This window comes from Cebus imitator, unplaced genomic scaffold (assembly GCF_001604975.1).
Source record: "Cebus imitator isolate Cc_AM_T3 unplaced genomic scaffold, Cebus_imitator-1.0 Scaffold382, whole genome shotgun sequence".
Classification (NCBI taxonomy): domain Eukaryota; kingdom Metazoa; phylum Chordata; class Mammalia; order Primates; family Cebidae; genus Cebus; species Cebus imitator.
In genome coordinates this window covers 574943-593758 of record NW_016107697.1, presented here as the reverse complement: position 1 = coordinate 593758, position 18816 = coordinate 574943, and the positions used below count along the sequence as shown (strand labels likewise).

General features: G+C 42.0%; 1 protein-coding gene across 5 annotated transcripts in view; it reads right to left on the bottom strand.

The window, feature by feature from the left end:
• FAXC (failed axon connections homolog, metaxin like GST domain containing) overlaps positions 1–18816 on the bottom strand; it is a 76887-nt gene that overhangs the window by 48470 nt on the left and 9601 nt on the right. For all 5 annotated transcript variants that reach the window (XR_005196748.1, XM_017507685.2, XM_037731098.1 and 2 more), the window contains 2 exons: positions 12105–12301; positions 1941–2164 (listed from right to left, as the gene is read on the bottom strand). Coding sequence is in view for 4 of the 5 variants with exons in the window: in XM_017507685.2 (XP_017363174.1) it covers positions 1941–2164; positions 12105–12301 (421 nt within the window). In the remaining variant the exon portion in view is untranslated. The remainder of the gene's footprint in view (positions 1–1940; positions 2165–12104; positions 12302–18816) is intronic.

Here is an 18816-nt window from a genome sequence, read left to right as displayed (position 1 = left end):
CCCTGGCCTCACAGAATATAACACCAGCTAACTCCAGCTTTTCAAGTAGCCCACTCAGCTTCTCACCCCAGAAAATCATCCAGACTTTTGATGCTGTTTTGAGTATTTTTCATGTATCCAGCCTAGCTATCAGTGATTCATTTTCCTCCCATCTCCTGAAAACTGGGGAGAAAATATTGTCTAAATCATTAAACGCAAGAGAAACAACTGTCAGTTTTCATTATTATTGCTAACACCCTGCTCCCTGATTCTCCCAACCAGAAATGTCCAGAAACGTGAAGGTCGCCCCTCTCTGGTTAAAAAAGCCACACTGAAAAAAAAAATAAAAATAAAATAAAATAAATTAAAAAAAAAAAGCCACACTGTTAAAGTGTTAAAGATGTATGGTGCTAATAGCATAATTTCTGTCATAATTCCAGGGACTCAATTCCTTGCTTACTGGGGCTCACAACAGCATGAGCCGGTGAGGAAGGGTTGGAAGCCAGAAACAGACATAGTCATTGCTAAGAAGAAATGGCCCAGTTGTGAGCCTACTTTCTGAGGCCAAGAGTCCAGCATTAAGTTTCCAAAGGAATGAAGCAAACTTGAGGTTAATTCCATTCACATCTACATAAGCAGGTCTACCTGGTCCCAGCGGAGCAAAACAACAGAAAGTCTAGACAATGTTAATTCTGCAAGCCAGACAGAGCTTTTAAAGGAGTCCAGCCAGTATCAAGCCCCCGAGCCCGAGACCATAGCCCCCGTAATGAAGCTAGCCAAGAGCTGGATGAGGTGCTGGGATCTCCCCTCTGCAGGCTGGGGTTCAAGGGAAGACCCCAGGTTTAGCAACTGTCCGAAGTGTAGAGCAGAAAGATGCAGTCAGAGTGGGTCACTCTGTAAGGAACAGGTTATACCCAGCACGGCCTCCACCCAGCATGGCTTCCAGTTCCTAAGCTGGTTTTCAACAAAACAAATTCTAAACTCTACTTCCTAGCAGAGATGAGGTACTTAATGTGCTCTAGAATGAGGATGAATCTGGAAATTAATGCGAGTGAGGGAGAGCCAGTGAAAACCCACCTGGGGAAAAAATTAGTAGCCCTCAAAGGACTTGGTCAGATGGCCAAGTTATATGGAGGACTTGGCTCCATGTACATTAGCTATCCCCCAGGAGAAGCCATTATTTCACACATAGAAGGTCCTGAATTCAGTATCTGTTTATGAATCGTCATTGCAATGAATCAGGCTCTGCCCAGTGAAGAACCACATCAGCCCAGGGCCCCCTCAGCCTGCCAGGGGAGCGAGCGTGCCTCATTCTATTCCCAGCCATCCTCACCAGCCCGTGGGTACATGCTGCTCTGTGTTTCTCTTTTAGAGCTTTCCCAAATAAAATTATATCATTGTATGTGACAAATACAAAATCAGAGTTAAAATGTGCTAGTAATAAGAGGACTAAGAAAACAAACAGAAATAAGAGGAGCAAGAAAATGACAAATATTCCACATATACAGGGAATGGATGGGAATCAGTGCTGTCAGCAGGCCTCTCAAACTCGTGACGTCAATGGGTACACAGCTGAACCTCTAAGCAGTGTGTTCCTAAAGCAGCCTGTGACCCTAACCTGTTTATAATAAACAGGTGCTTCCCTGCTCAAAACCCCCGTTTTCTCACAGCGCATTCAGAAACGCCAGCATCACTTGCAGTCAGGTGGTAATGCTGAAGCATGTTCCATACTCTCTTCACACAGGCTCACCACACTAAAAACAGTCAAGCACCAGTGATTAAGCAGAAAGATGCATGCTTTTGAAAAGTAGAGGATTTGGTTAAACGTGTGGATGGCAACCTACACAGGGAAGCAAAGAAATCAACCAAAATTAAAACATAAATTAGTGAATCAACAGTGCTTTGCTAATCATGCAAAAGGTAAGAATAGCAAATATAGAATAGAAGGTGTGGTACATTACCCAAAAGCCCTGCCAAAGACCGCATGTCCTTCTCCATCAGCATGTAAATCTCTTCCTCGGAGAAGCGGCCAATGCCGTGGCCGTGCATCTCGCGTTTCACAATTCCTTTCGTTATGTGGCACACGACCCACCTCAGCAGGTTGCTGAAGGGACCACCACCACTAAGAGAGAGCATCTTCCGGGTCTCATTGAGATTGTCCACCCACTGGCAATAAGCTAATGTCCTGGAATTGTGTGGAAACAAGTTACTACTGTGCATCATGTACATGTCAGCTCCACAGAGTCACTTTAGAATGAGTCGTTCAGAATTCAGTACACTCTGGAGGAACTGAATAACTGCAGCTTTAACAAAGAGCAATCTGCATGGCAGATATCACAGCAGGCTCTAGTCAATGCCTAGACTTAAGGGGTTGTGGAAGAAATGGGAAAAAATCCAGATAAAGATGCCATCAAACCTGGTACCCACCCTCAGACCTCTCCCCTCCCCTCTCAGTGCCACATTTATGCCTTCTCTCACACAACCCCACAAAATACAAGTAGAAACCCACTTGAAAAGTCTTTGAGTCAGGATAGTGAGCACTCCTGGGGGCACAGGGCAGGAGGCAGTAGTGACTGGGGTTGCTGGCATCATTCTCTTTCCTGAGCAAAATGATGGTTCCGCAGGTTTATGCTTGGTGTTCATTAATTAAGCTGCACATTTTTGTTTTATATACCTTGCATATGCATTTTACATTTCATGATACAAAAGGGTTTTAAAAAAAAAAAGAAAGAAAAAACCTTTTTGCCTTTTTTAAAAAAGACACAGGGTCTTGCTATGTTACCCAGGCTGGACTCTAACTCCTGGGCCCAAGTGATCCCCCCACGTCAGCTCTCGGAATAGCTGTGACTACAGGCATGCATCACCACACCCAGCCTTTTTGCTTTTTTGAGAGAGGATTAGGGAGCGAGTGCACCTGGCCATCTTTATTATAAATTAAAATATTATGTAAATGATTTTCTCTCCAAGAAAATCAACTCTACCTCAGTTTGTTCTCAAGAGCTCTAAAGGGAACACAAATATCCATGGAACTTGGTTGAATCCTTTTTCCCATCTAGGTGATACTAGTGGTAAACCTGCTCATTCAGGTGCTCCTGAAAACGGTGTAATCCGTAGGGAGAGTCCGGCAGCTATTCACTGTTCAAACATTTTGCTGACTACTATACCCAGGTCTTTGCTGATTGTTTTCTCCAAACAGCAAGAATTTTTTTTATGACAAACAGTGTTGGTAGACAGAAATGAAAAGGGTTTTCTACTGAAGGCTGCGAGAATGTAGCTGTGTGGGAGTACAGGCATAAGACATTTTCATTTTCCCTCATAATGAGTAATAAAAGATGTATTGGCAATCATCTTTACCCTTCGCACTGGCTGATACAGCAGTAATGGCCACTTCAAAAAATTCAGAAGCCAGGTGTGGTGGTACATGCCTGTAGTCCCAGCTACTCAAGAGGGCCAGGTAGGAGGATCGCTTGGGCCCAGGAGTTTAAGGCCAACCTGAGTACCATAGTGAGACCATTGTATCAATCAATAAATAAAGATTTAAAAATAAAAAGAAATTCAAGCAATTGGAAAGTGGCAGAGCCAGAATGCTGCATTTTTAAAGTTTTTTTTTTAATCGAAGGGGTGAAAAATATTTTGAGAGAGAACTCAAGGAATGATAGCAAATCACAGCTATGATAAAATGCTGCTTTCCACCTAAAGAAAAAAAGGCATTTTGATCATTTTATATAGTTCTGTTCTTTAAGAGTTCTCTGTTCTAAAAACAAATAAAATAAGAAATAGATTTCTCTAAAATTGTTGCAATCCTGATTTTTACCAAAAAGTCTTACAGCCAATTTCAACATACTCCCTGTGCCATAGGTATAGCTGTTCCTTGCTACCTTTTTTTTTTCTTTTTTTTTTTTTTTTGAGACGGAGTTTCGCTCTTGTTACCCAGGCTGGAGTGCAATGGCGCGATCTCGGCTCACCGCAACCTCCGCCTCCTGGGTTCAGGCAATTCTCCTGCCTCAGCCTCCTGAGTAGCTGGGATTACAGGCACGCACCACCATGCCCAGCTAATTTTTTGTATTTTTAGTAGAGACGGGGTTTCACCGTGTTGACCAGGATAGTCTCGATCTCTTGACCTCGTGATCCACCCGCCTCGGCCTCCCAAAGTGCTGGGATTACAGGCGTGAGCCACCGGCGCCCGGCCCCTTGCTACCTTTTTAAAAGAATGCCCACAAATCTTGTTAGAAAGCTTTGTTGCCTCTTTTGGTAAGTCTCTCAAAATAAAGTACTGAAGAATCAAGAAATAGTTTTTCCCCAAAACAGGAAGAAGTACATCACAATAGTGATGAATTAATGTATATAGTCAGAGCATTCCATTGATCTTTCAATACAGAATATCTTGCATTTTTTTCTAGTAAATTCTATATAGACATAGAAACAAAATGTTTTTCTACTTGCTCCTTTTTCACACCTGCAGTAATTAAGGTGGCAATTTTCACATTCCATTAGAATAATTCAGCACTTTGATTCTAATTGTACTAGGTCTAAATTCACAACAAAAGAGTTACACAACCTTTTACCATTCTGGAAGTCAATGGTCTTAGGGTAAAACTCAATTATTCTAAATTGAACATGTCCATGTAATAATAGCATCCGAAAAAAGCATCTAAAGTGGGAAAATGCGGAATGTGTGGCTCTAAGCCGACAGGTTAGAAGGGGAAAAAAATTCTTTGTGACAAATTACTCAGGTTTAATCATAAGCATAACTGATCAGGCTCACTGGGTAGATCAGAGGGTGAAGGCGGGCGCATGAAGAGCATCGGTGGCCTGATAACTGCAAGAACTTTCGTAAGGAGCACATGGGTACAGGATGCTTTTGGGGAAGCCTGGAAGAGGGAGGCTGGAGGTATGGGCATGGGCCCGGTCAGAACAGACCTAAGGAAAGGGAGCTGAACTTTATTCCCAAAGCAAAGGTTAACTGCCATAAGGCTTTAAACAGACAAGAACATACTCAGATTTGTGGCAGTGTAAAGGAAGAACTGGAAGGTGGAGAAAATGCTGGCAGGAAGGCCAGTTACCACACTACAGCAAAACCAGGCAAGAGGTGATGCGCTGGGTGAGGCAACAGCAGAAGGAATCCATAGGAGAAACACTGCAACAGAAAAAAAGAATCTATTGGACTACGATGGATCTAAAGATTTATCAGTAAGGAGAAATTAGGTATTTTCTTCTAAAATAATAGTTTGATTGGATGGTAATACCACTAACCAATACCAGATTACACAAGGTAGAACATATTTTGGGTGATGAAAGATTAGTTAACCTGTAGCATTTGAAGGTCCCATGGAAGCCCTAGGTGAAGCTGTCTAGAAGGCTGAGAAGTCAGCAGATTGGTTTAGACTCCAGCTAGAAAACTGGTGAGCAGGGACACGTTGGTGGTGGTTTTAAAGCTGTGAGAGGAGATGAGGTCACTTTAGGAAGTTTCTAGAGTGTTGAGGAAACCACAGTTCAAGGACAAGTTAGAAGATGTGAAGGTCAGGCTGAAAGAGGCAGCCTGGAGAGAAGCAGGGACATCTTTCTCCGCGCTGGAGAAAGAGAGAGCGTTGTAAGAGGTGAGGGGCTACAGAGAAGTTTCGAGTTCCTGCCTGATGACTTCAGCTTCCTCTGTAGCACAGGAAATGAGAGCACGCACACCAGGTAAAATCACAGCAGTAGAGAGTTTTAGGAGTAGCAGGCAGGAAGGGAGAGGCAGCTGTTCTGGGCCACACAGCTTGGCAGGGAGGAGTCTCTGCCAATGCAATGGTGGGAGGTTCTCTACCTGCAGCAGGCTGAATGCAGGACACAGAAGAAGGAACACTGGGTGGGTTCAGAATTTCACAGCTAGAAGTAACCTCAGAAACTGTCTGGTCTTCCTCCCTTCTCCTTCCTACCTTGCTCTTGATTTTTCTTCCTCTCTTTCACTCTCTGTGCCCATATTATAAACCAGTGTCAGAGAAGAGTAGTAAATGAGGGCCAGGCAGGCTCTTTAAGGGCTGAAGCTAGTGAAATGCATATAAACTTTAAATACCAGAGAAAATAGATTCCTAAATCAACTACTACAAGCAGAAGACATCACATTGTATGTTTCCGTGTTATTGCAAACGAGAATCCATCTCCTCTCACAACCAAGATTCTTGAAAACTCTGTTCATGTGGTTGGAGCCTCTACCCTAATCACTCCACCAAAATCATTCTTGTTCAAGTCAACACTGCAACATCTAAATAGACCATCTTTCTATATTCTTGAACTCTCTGAAGCATCTGACACTATTGGCCTCTTTCTTGGAACTCTCTCTTAGCTTACACCTCTACTATTTTTCCTTCCACCCCTCGCATATTCCCAAGATCTCTATCTTCATTCCTTTCTTCCTACTCCATACTTGTGGAGCCATCTAACTCACACTCATGACTTCACACCCATGTTTCCCATAGCCAGCCCTCTCCTGAGATCAATGGATCCTATGTGAGTGACCCTCAGGAGGTGCAAACCAACATTTCCAAAACAGCACTCATCATCTTTGTTCCATTCAAACCTCATTCTCCTTGCCCAAGCCAGGATCCCAGGAGTTCTTCACTATCCCCTCTCCCTCACTCCTGACAGTCAGTCACCCTGTGAATTTGCCCTTTCTCCAACTCCATAAACACTGCAGTTCAGCCCTTCATTATTTCTTAACTACGAGGCACACGGCCTCCTACCAGGTCCCCTGACATCCCTTCAAGGCCCTTCAGAAATCCATTTGCTCCAAGGGACACAAAGAACTTCCTAAACACAAACCTAGTCATAACACTAATGCTTCTTAGAATCATTCATTAACTTCCCACAGCTTCTTTGCATGGCACACCAGCTCCTCTCCCCACATTGTAACCCCTCTATGACCTGACCCTTCTCTGGTCCCATCTCCCAGCACTGACTCCCATGCACCCTATGCACAAGCCATACAGAATTACATGCACCTTCCTGCTATAGACTGAACGTTCACATCCCTCTAAAATTCATGTGTTGAGACCTGACCCCCAGTGTGATTGTATGTGGAGGTGAAGCCTTTGGGATATGATTAGGTCATAAGGGCAGAGCCATCAGGAACGGGGTTAGTGTCCTTATAAAAGAGACCCCAGAGAGCTACCTCGCCCCTTCCACCACATGTGATTACAGGGAGAAAGATGACTGTCTATGAACCACGAAGCTGGCCTCACCAGATATCGAATCCACTGATGCTTTGAACTAGGACTCACCAGACTCTGGAGCCATGAGAAACAAACCTGTTCTTTATGAGCCACCTAGTTGAAAGTATTCTGTTATGGCAGCTCAAATGGCCTAATATACTCCCCAAATGCCTCCTTCTTGCCTCTAAACTTCTGCGGATGTTGCTCCCTCTGCCGGGACATCCTAAGCTTTCCCTGTCACCAGCCCCTCATCTGCCATTCCAACTGTCCTTGGATTCCATTTTGACAATATCTCCTCTGCAAAGCCTTCCCCTCTTCTCTCCAGTAGTGGCTGGCTGCCTTTCCTTGGTTCTTCAAACCCTTCCCCAGCACTAACCATTACAAAGACTTGATGTCTCCCTCCAGCCCTTGAGCCACTTGACGACAGGTATACCATCCCGGCCACTAATAGTCATTCATTAAGTTTGCAGAAATAGTGAATTATTGATGAAATGAAAAAAAGGCTTTGCTTTTGAGCCAGCTACTGCTAAGTAGTATTCCTAAGGGATGACACATACTTAAATAGAAAAATGGGAAAAGAGACTAAGAGACATGCCTATCGAAAATGAAGAAGGGGCTGCCACTTTTCTCTTAGAATCCACGGCTCTTTACTCTCCCCTGGGAAAAGGCCCACTGCAAAAGGAATCATGAATTATTAACTGCAGAGGACAGGGAGGGTCAAGTTGGAAAGCAGGCAAGGCTAAGCAATTAAAGTAATTTATCATTTTGAGAATCTATTTCAAGAAGTTGAAATACTCATTTTCCTTATCACAACTAATGTATCTTATCTCTTCTGCAAAGATTGGGTCAAAGAGATTTTTTTAAAGTCTATCTTAGAACAGAAGAACAAAACCTGCTCAAAAATGTTTAAAGGAGAACAAGAAAACAATCAAAGAGAAGCTGACCCCTGATATTTTAATGAAGATATCACACATTATAACTTAATACCTAGCCCATGATAGAAATGAATATGTATAAGTGGAAACCCATAGCAAATAATAATTTGATGACTGAGTGTCAACACCTGGCTTTCCAAATCATGAGAATGCCTTTCTCTGCATAAAGCTACATCCCTGTTGTCTTTTGCTTATGCTCTGAATATCTGCTCAAAAATATAGGAGCATACAATATGTTTCTGTAGTTTCACCAAGTTTCACAAGCATTAGATCAACCCCTCCAAACAAGGGCCCCCACTACATCTGACACTGGGGTGGGGAGAAAAGAAAGAAAAGAAGAACATAAGAACCAAGCTGTAATCAGAAAGAGTAGTCTCTTGGCTTTTAGAAAAGATCTTCTTGGTTAAGTCAATTTATGGAAGTATCCCATCTCCTCCCATCTCCAGAACGACACTCAAAATTTTAAAATTATGGCCAGCCTAGAAGTAGGTTTGAATTCACTGTTCTAATGCCTGTGTGCGCACACACACAGGCATTAGAACAGGGAATTTTTATTATTTTTTTTTTAGAGACACGGTCTCACTCTGTCATCCAGGATGTAGTGAGGTGGCACGATCACAGCTCACTGAAGCCTCAAACTCCTGGGCTCTAGAGATCCTCCCACCTCAGTCTCCTGAGTAGCTGGGACTACAGTGTGTGCCACCATACCTGGATAACTTTTTTGTAGAGACAGGGTTTTGCCAGGTTGCCCAGGGTGGTCTCAAACTCCTGGGCTCAAGAAATCCTCCTGCTTCAGCTTTACAAAGTACTGAGATTACAAGCATGAGCCACCGTGATTGCCCCTAATGGCTATATTTTTATGGGTGAAAATATTATAATAACTGCATAGTCTGAAAAGGATACCCGTATGGTGTTGAAAGACCGAAGATGCTCACTGACATCCACAAGGGGGCAGTATGTCACACTGAAGAAGCTGTAGTGTGCTACCAAAAATCAATTTCATTCCAGTAATTTGATCCCATGTCTAGCTGACTTCCCTTTACACCAGCTTCTCTGTACTTAAGCATTCAGTAGAACAAAGGGGATTTTTAAAAACTGTGTTCTTGATCTTCAATAATAGTTTTTATAATGCAAGGGGAACATCATTGTATAGATTTCAAGTGGAAGAAATGCCACTTTAGAGCTAAGTGTGTTTATTTGAATAGACCTAAAACAGTTTCAGAATTATGTGATGCAACATAACAACGCTGGCTTTTCATTGCCTTTGCTTTTGATAAAATCACACCTGGGGTGTTTTTAAGGTTTCAGGCCAAAGTAAACATGAAAACTCAACATAATTGAATCAACTGAGTCAAACAAGGTAGGTTTTTTAAATTTCCTCTTCTGGCTCTGTGAGTACAGATACAACCTAAGAGCTCATTGACTGTTAGAATTTAACAAGATATAATGGAAAGCTCATACTTGTAATATTTTTCTACATATTTTGGTCAGATCCCTATATGCTGGGCCTCGGCTTTCATGGGTAGACATTTCGTGTGTGGCCTTGGAACCCAAAGATGGGAGGAGGGGAGGTGCCTGAGGGAAGAGTATCTTAAGATTCTCTGCCTGGGGCATAGGGAAAAGAGAGTCTGCTCTCCATTGGGATTTAGAGCTCTCCTAAAAGTCTCTTCAGGGTTTCCCCAAAGCAAGAAGTTGGCTAAAGGCTTAAGAAACAGAGAGAGACTTGTTTTTCCTTCTGCTACTAGAGACTAAATGGAACTGTAGGAATTAGCAGTGTTAGTTTGAAAGTTTATCAGACACGTGCATCTCAATCAAGACCTTTCATTCCCACCTTCACTATTTTTTCCTCAAATTAACCATTGAGAAGACATAAGCAAGAAATAATAGCTAACCCCGCCAACATTTTTCAAATTAAAAAGTGAATTAGAGAAATGTAATTGTCTTAGGAGAGTCTACATATGACCCAAGCAGATCCCCAAGCCTTCGGGAGTTTGTAGTCCACAAAATTAAGTTCCTTCCCCACTGGGTACCACTTCCCAACTCTTACCCCCACCCCTCATCCCCACTCATGCTCCACCCTCCATGGAGTATCAGCTCGGGCTGGTGAAAGGAGAGATGGAAAGGGAAGGGCAGGAATGAACTTCTGGCAGGGAGTAAAGTTATATAAAATGACATGTATGCACACATAGAACAAAAAGCAGTGATGTGTGGTAGTTGGAAATGTTTCTGGGTCAAAAACTTTCTAATGGGAATATATATTTTCTAAACCACTATGGAAATCAAAGAGTTGTAGCCAAAGTGACAACTAAAATGTATGGCTTTCAGCTTTTCAGACAGCTAACAAAGCAATAGCTCTGGCAATCAATGGGCCCATCAATCAAATGAGGCAGTGCCTTGGAGGGAAGCTGTGGAGGGAAGGCACTTAGGTCAGGTGACCCTGTGTGGGTAGTTCATTTCCCTTCAGCGGCAGAACCAACTAGAGCCCAGTAAGCAAGTGCGTGGGCTCTTCGTGAGGCTTTTCTCAGAAGCGAAGTTTTTCCTGGAAGTTATGCATGTCAGATGCAGTCATGCATTTTGGTTCTCACTGTGACTGCTGCAATTCTTTGGGAGGGGTGCCCCAGTAGTTCCCCATTACTATTATAAGGAAAAGGCCAGGTTCATTCCATGAACACTGAGTCTGATTACTTCCACACTGATCTGTACCCCTGTCTCCGGCCTCTCTCCAGCCCCCTCCTTGCTCCCCACTCCATCACCTCTGTAGCGAAGGGAGGGTAGAAGTGGAGCTTAGGTCGGCCCTGGAATACACTGGGCAAGAACCAAAAGCAGGAGAAAACGAAGAGGGTCACTTAAAATCCGAGAGATAGGAACAGCAAGTTTTCCATTTAGAAAGAGAGTGAAATAAATGAAATAGGGAGAGGAGGAGGAAGAACCTTTTCCAATCAACCCCACACTGAGGATGTCACTCAGCGGGAGAGGTTTAATAAAAGCTACTGGCCAGCATCTGCCTGGAAATATATTAATGCCAAAAACGGTGGGCTTAACAAATCTTAATTCAATCTTTGGAACAAAATAAGGTTTGCAGGAATTAAGAGAAACTTTCTCTATCTACTCGGGTATAGAAAAAGTACAGAAACTCTAGAAAATGAAAGAAAAAATTTTAAAACCATATGACTAATAAGTTTGTAAAGCAAAAACCATATCTGCTTAACTCACATGGTACCACTGCCAACTCAAAGCTACGAAAAAAACAGAACAGGGAAAACTCATCAACTCATGTGATGCTTCAAACTTGGAGAATTCAAAAAAGGAGTTTGCATTAGGCCAAAGAAAACCCAGAAAGGAGTAGTATGCTTTACTTCTGGAACATGGAGAAGCTCTTATCTATGGAAAACTGACCCTAGGAATTCTATGTTGATTTGTCTTCCCAGTCCCTCCTCTGAGTGTCTGACATATTACTTTAATTCAACCGTTTATACAGAATTGGTAAAAAGCCCTGGGCCCAATCAACTGAACAATCTTCCTTAACTCAGTGAGTTCTAGTCTAGATCAAGGGCCATCAAATTATAGTCCACAGGCTAAGAAGTTTTCACATTGTCAAATGGTTGAAAAAAATCAAAAGAACGATATGGTCCATTAAATGAAATTCAAGTTTCAGTATCCATAATAAAGTTTCGGTGGAACATGGTCACGCTCATTTGTTGGCATACTCTCTATGGCTGCTTCTGTGATAAAACAGCAGAGCTGACTAGTTGCAAAAGAGTCGGACAGCTGGCAAAGCCTAAAATATTTACTGGCTGGTCCTGTACAGAAATGGTTTGCTGACCCCTGATCTAGGTAACCAGAAACTCAGCAGTCATAACAACTTTGACGACTGAGCCAGTCAGACTTTTCATCCGAAACTGTCAAGGTAGAAAAGTTTTGAAAAGGTGGAAAGAGGATCTGAAAAGTGATACAGAACTTGGGGCTTACTTCAAAAGGATGGGGACAACCAGAGGGGACTCACCAGTAGAAATGCTCCTCCACCATCTTGGTCACCGCTCTGGAGATGGCTCTTTCATGAGGGCCAAGGTTTTTGTTTAAATTCACTCCAAGTTTCTCTTCCAGAAAGTCAATTATGAATTCTGTGCCAGAAACTTTTTCATGATTATATTCAATCCAAGGCATTTTCCCTTGAGCAGAAAGTTTTCCACCAAAATAGTTCTAAGCAGAAGTACATTTTTAAAAAGAGAAAAGCAATATTGTATTTAAATTCTACTGCATGATTAATAGAAACAAACATTCCAACCTTATGTCTGACAGTGACAGTACTCTTCAAGTGAATGAACTCAGGGCAGGAACTCCTTAAGACAATCCATGGTTACTCTAGGAAAAAAACTTGTTTAACCTCACATAAAGATATCACTTTATTCTCCCATAGATTTTATCATGGACTTTGGCTTATTATGGAAAAGAAAAGAAAGACCCCAAGGGCAAGGGATGGTGGAGGTAAGGGGTAGCAGGTTGAAAGTGTTGAAATGACCCTGGTAATAGTCAGTCTAGTTTTAATGTGCAATCAATTAAAAAACTCAAAACGTAAAAATAAACCACAAGGAGGTGTGTATTGACTGGGCAACTAACCAAAGACCTCATTTGAAAACCAGTATCTCATACCGGAATAATACTCAATACCACTACACTGTAAATGAGCAGTCTCCAAAAATTATAATGCTTCAGTGTAACAAAGTATGTACAACAGGGTCAACTACTGTGCCTCTTAAAAACGCAGGCTCTTGGCCAGGTGTGGTGGCTCACACCTGTAATCCCAGCACTTTGGGAGGCTGAGGTGGGTGGATCACAAAGTCAGGAGTTCAAGACCAGCCTGGCCAACATGGTGAAACCTCATCTCTACTAAAAATAAAAAAATTAGCTAGGCGTTGTGGCAGGCACCTGTAAACCCAGCTACTCAGGAGGCTGAGGCAGAGAATTGATTGAACCCGGGAGGTTGGAATGAGCTGAGATCGCGCCACTGCACTCCAGCCTGGGCGACAAAGTGAGACTCCGTCACAAAAAAAAAAAAAAAAAGGCATGTTCCTGTGCCCCAGCCTGGACTTCTGGATCGGATCAGAATCCTGGGGATAGTGCCCAGAAATCTGTGTTTTTTGACAAGCTGTTGTTGAAAGAGAGAATAATGGAGATTTGGGCTGATCTCTGCCTCCTGGTGTCTTTTTATCTCACTGCTTATTCTAAAGAATAAAAGTGGGCCTAACCTCAGAAAGGGTAATAATTACTGGGGATGTTGTAGGGGCTACTGTTAGTCACATTGCCTTTGTGCAATTTAGAAAATAGAACCTCTCTGGGTGGAAATGGTCCATGCCAACGTTTGCAGCTTGGGAAGTAGAACTGGGTTCAAGACTTCGCCCCCCCCTGCACCCTTTGGCCAGGCACTGTTGTGCAGTGAGCGACCTACACAACTATACATGGCCTCTCTAGACATTACCCCTGATGTTAACCAAGAGAAATGTCAACTATTTCTAAAAGTTGCTAATACATCTAATATTCTTGTAATCTGTATACTAAAGATGGAAATTTACCACATACCATAACCCCCATTTCAGATTTATCTTGATGCCATCAATACCCTCTTAACACATCCCCTTTCGGACTCTTGTCATTCTCAGATGCAAAGAATGACTCGTCATTCTTCTACACTGCCAATAGAAGGAACTGTTTACAATGCAAATAAGACCCAAGAATGCTGCTGCTCAAAATTATCAAATGGCTTTAATAGCTCTAGTCTACAAACTACCCCTTTTCACACAGAAATCTAGACCCACACCCCTCATCTAGCCACTGCCCACCTGCCCGGTCTCATTGGCTATCAGTTCCTCTTGTCTCCTGAATTCCAACTCCCCCTACCCAGCCAGGTCAAGGTGTTTGCCCATCTCCCTGGCTTTGTGCACTCTTCACCTTTTACAGGAATCCTTTTCTCCATCCTCGGTAAAGTCCTACACATGCTTTAAAAAAAAATTAGTTCAAATCTCACCTTGTTAGGTAACTATTTCCCCAGGAAGCAACCATTATTTGCCCTTCCTCTGTGTTTCCACTGCATGGTGTGTAGTACCCTATCCTTATGGAATAACTATTTACACATCTGCCCTTCCCTCGAGACCACCCTTTCCCCTGAGAACTTGTTACGTGTTTATCTTGACTACCTTTTAAAATAGGAGTAATCAAAAATAATAATCAATTTTATGGAAATGGAAGTTCTAGTATGTTTTCATGATCAACAATTATATTTTGATTACTAGGTAAAAAGCAAGAGACAACATTTCAGAGACACTCTGATTACATCTAAGTAAACTTAGATGAGTGAAAAAAACATTAAAAAAGAGAGACTCACAAATATGTCACTAGTAATTGGCAAGACTAGGGGTTAGATGCAAGTAATTTTTTTATCCCATACATTTCAATTTTTCTAAATGTCGTTGTATAATTTTTAAAATAAAAATTATAGAGACAGGATTTCACTAAGTTGCCCAGGCTAGTCTCAAACTCCTGGGCTCACACAATCTGCCTGCCTCAGTCTCCCAAAATGCTGGAATTACAGGCATAAGCCACCATGCCTGGCCCAAAAAAAAATGTGAAAAAGGTTGACTTTTTTTCTTTTCTCCCTTTAATTTTTTCCTAAATATTTTTATTTCAAAAAAAAAAAAATGAGACAGGGTCTAGTTGTGTTGCCCAGGCTGACCTTGAACTCCTGGGCTCAAGTGATCCCCCTTCCTCAGCCTCTCAAGGTGCTGGGCTTACAGGCATAAGCCATCACACCCAGCCAAAATAATAATTTTTCTCAACTTCTTTAAATCTATTGAAGAACTCATGGACTATTTTTATTTAAGCAATTAGACTCTGACAATTCCACTGAGGGTAGCTTCTGGAAAGTAATTTTGAGATGATGAAAAGGTAAATCCTCCATATTTTTTCCATGCTTTTTCCTTCTGCGAGTCTGCCCCAGATGAGACTGATGCAGCCACACATATACTACATTATAAGCATGGCAGTGAAGGTAATAGACTTTGGATTTCAAAATATCATTCCATTATTTATTCACTGAGTGACCCTGAACCTCCCTGGGTCTCCCTTAACCGTCCTTGGGCCTCAGTTTCCTCATCTGGAGAGTGGGGATAATAACAGTTGCTAGGTTGAAATGAGAAGATGCACAGTGCCTTCATCAGAAGTATTTAGAGACGAAAAACTTGACACTCTAAGAGAGATGCCAGAGTCTTGGGACTCTGATTTGATATACCGGCCATGGTACTCATAGGTTTCAGGTAAATATCTATTATATTCACTCCACCCTGGAGCTCTCTTGAGTCATCTTCCACTGGCTAAATTTGAAATAATTTGAGCAGTTTGTGTGGATTATAACACATTGAAAAAAATCCATGCATCCACTATGTATTTCGTTTTGAAGAAGAATGTCCTTATTTTTTGAAGCTGCATGTTCAAGTATTGCAAGGTGATATGTCATGATTTCTGCAACTTATTTTAAAATGGTTTATCAAAAACATTGTTCACAGATGTATATGTAAAGAGGGAGGAAAAAGCAAAGGAGGAGACATATTAACCATTCATGAATGGTTTGGGCATGGAGATGTGCACTGTACTATTCTTTAGTCTACAGCTTAGAAAAAAAAAGATGCAGGAGGGGAGACAAGATCAGCAAACAAATACATCAAAAGTTAGGGCTGTCAGCTGAGGCAGAAAGCTCCAAAGGAAACATTTTCTTTTTTCCTTCTCTTACTTAAAAATAATTATTTTCTGAAATGTGTGCTTCTTATACAATTACTTATGTCAAATGATGTATGTGTCTTTACATATGTCTAGAGAAATGTAAGGAAGAAAAGTCAACAATATCAGTTATGATAATAATCTCTAGCTCGCAGGATATCAGGTAATTTTCACTTTCCACATACCCTTTTTAGTGTTGTTTGGAATTTTTCTAAGCTATTTTTTTTACTAACTACATCCCCAGGACCTCTCTATACATTGATTGCAATTTTCTATTAAGTCTATCATTATTACAAAATAAAAAGATTTTAAAATTGAACTACCAATATACTGTGATAGAGAAAAATAATAACTGTGTTCAATACATTGAGCTTTTTAAAAAATAAGCCTTGTGATTTTCTAACTAACGGTTATCAAATATTCATTCCCATTCCATTTAGGTTAAAAAATTCAAGAGCTTCTAATATAAAGTCATGATCTGAGGAACATGGCATATTAATCTTTTTCAAATGGCACAAGCAAAAGAAGGGGCAGAGGGTACAGCTCCCTGGGTCTATGAAAAAATATTTCTCTACTAATCAATCCAAGAAATGAAGTCCCCAAACACCCACTGCATCAATACAAATCCCTACTGAGGAAACAGAGCTCAAGGCACCCCCGACCCCTGCAGCAGAGCATCCCTTTCTAAACCACAGCACCATTTTTCTTTTACCTAAAATCTGCCAACCCCCTAGCATCACTCCCTCCATTTATTTTCCATAGAGACCTCACAGAAGAAAAACAAAAGCCCTATGCAATTCTTTTTTTTTTTAATATACTTAATAAGAAATAATTTTGGAAGGGGTAAGCATGCCCCTTCTTGAAGACCTCTGTAATAGCTGCAGGCTTCACAGCAAGGCATGAGTCCTGCTGCTCCAGTTACACTAACTACAGGCAGCTACTCTAAAATGTGAACAAAGGTAGACAGGCTGCAGGTAAAGACAGGTCTGCAGCAGCAGGGCTTGATGGCTTGAAGGGCAGAAAGGAAAGTGCAGAAAAGCCTGGCAGCAGCTGCAGCCACCACAAATGACAGGATTATTTTATCAAAGGTCTGGGAGCACAAAAGATCTTGAAAGTAGTCAGAGACAGCAGTCCACAAAATTCAGGTTTTGGACTCTCACTGCCCCAAAGCTGTCATGGCTAGGTGAGGCAATCTGGTGAAGAGTGATGATGGAATAGAGACAGGTGGCTATTGGGTAGCAATCTCTTCCTTCAATTTGAGTCTCCGAGTGACACATATCTTCAAGTGCAGACTGCCAACACCAAGCTGAACAATGATCTTTCAAATCTGATGCAATGCATTTAGATGCTGCAGGCCTTGTCTCCTCCTTTGCTGTCTTAGCAAGTCAGTCCTGTGTAATCTTCTCCCTGCTGCTCTCTTTAGACTCCCCCGGTGCATTCCAGTTGCCAGTTATAAAGATCCCGTTTCTAATCCCTTTCGGTTCCCAAACATCCCATGCCCCAATCCGAAGTCTGAACTCAGTGCCACTCTACCATGTCCCCAAGGACCTGCATTATAGCACATAAAAAACTAAAACATGTAAACATGTTGTCCCAGCATTGCCTTAGGAGGATCACTGCCAGCCCCATCCCCTCTTCTGCACAGAAGCTGGCTCAAAAAGCACAGGCTATGGGGAGTCAGGAGCTGGAGGGTAATATCATTATCCAGGCAGGCAAAAGCTTGGCTGGGTAGGGAGCCCACCCTCTCCAATCTCCCAGTTGGTCTGTTACAACCTGAGGAGAATACCTCCTCCCAGTGTTGGTGCTTTACAAGAGCCTACAGGTGAACCCCGGAGCTGCAGGAACCATTTGGGGGAGTGGCAGCAAAGCAAAAGGACCAAAGTAGTTTGGGGATGCCTGAGACTCACCTCCTTTCTTTTATTAAACTCCCTCAGAGGAACAGGACCTGTGGCCTGGGCTTTAGCCCAAATTCCCAGGCAGAGAAATTGGCATCCCTGGTAAAAGGAGCTCTCAAGCCAAACTAACTAGATAAGTTCCAGTACTATAAGAGAAGGGCAATGCCCTGAATTATACGCCACAAAGCAGAATTACTGGGACAGACTATAAAATTTAAGTAACATAATAAATATCCTCCAATGGATAAACGAAGAGGTTACTAATACAAACTAAAAGAAAGCATTAAGAAGAAAAATACAATAGTTGAAATAAAGAACACAACAGATGGGGTAAATAGCATGATGGATACAAAAACAAACAACAACAAACACACACAGAGCAATGCAAGGGGAGCTCAGAGAGAGGCCTGCTTCCAGAAAGCAGCAGAAAAGAATTGGAGTAGAGAGTAGAGAGGTATAGTAAATAGAAGCAGAGGTTCCAAAATCCAGATACTAGGGAAAAGGGAAGAAGAGGGGGAAGACAAATGCAAAAGAAAAGGAAATATTTTAAGAAAACTGTTAATTAATTTTCCAGAATTCAAAAGAGATGAAAGACCTCAGATAACAAGAGTTTATAAAGGCCAAACAGGATATAAAAAGACCCACACCAACGCATGTCTTATTGAAACTTGAGAATATTAAGATTAAATAAATACGAATTATAAGAGAATTTAGAGAGAAAGAAAAAGAAGAATGAGATTAACATCAATTCTTTTTTTTTTTTTTTGAGATGGAGTCTCACTCTGTTGCCCAAGCTGGAGTGCAGTGGTGCCATCTCAACTCACTGCAACCTCTGCCTCACAGGTTCAAGAGATTCTTCTGCCTCAGCCTCCCAAGTAGCTGGGACTACAGGCACCTGCCACCACGCCTGGCTAATTTTTGTATTTTCAGTAGAGATGGGGTTTTATCATATTGGCTAGGCTGTTCTCAAAGTCCTGACCTCGTGATTCGCTTGGCTTGGCCTCCCAAAGTGCTGGGATTACATGTACGAGCCACTGCGCTGGGCCAACATCA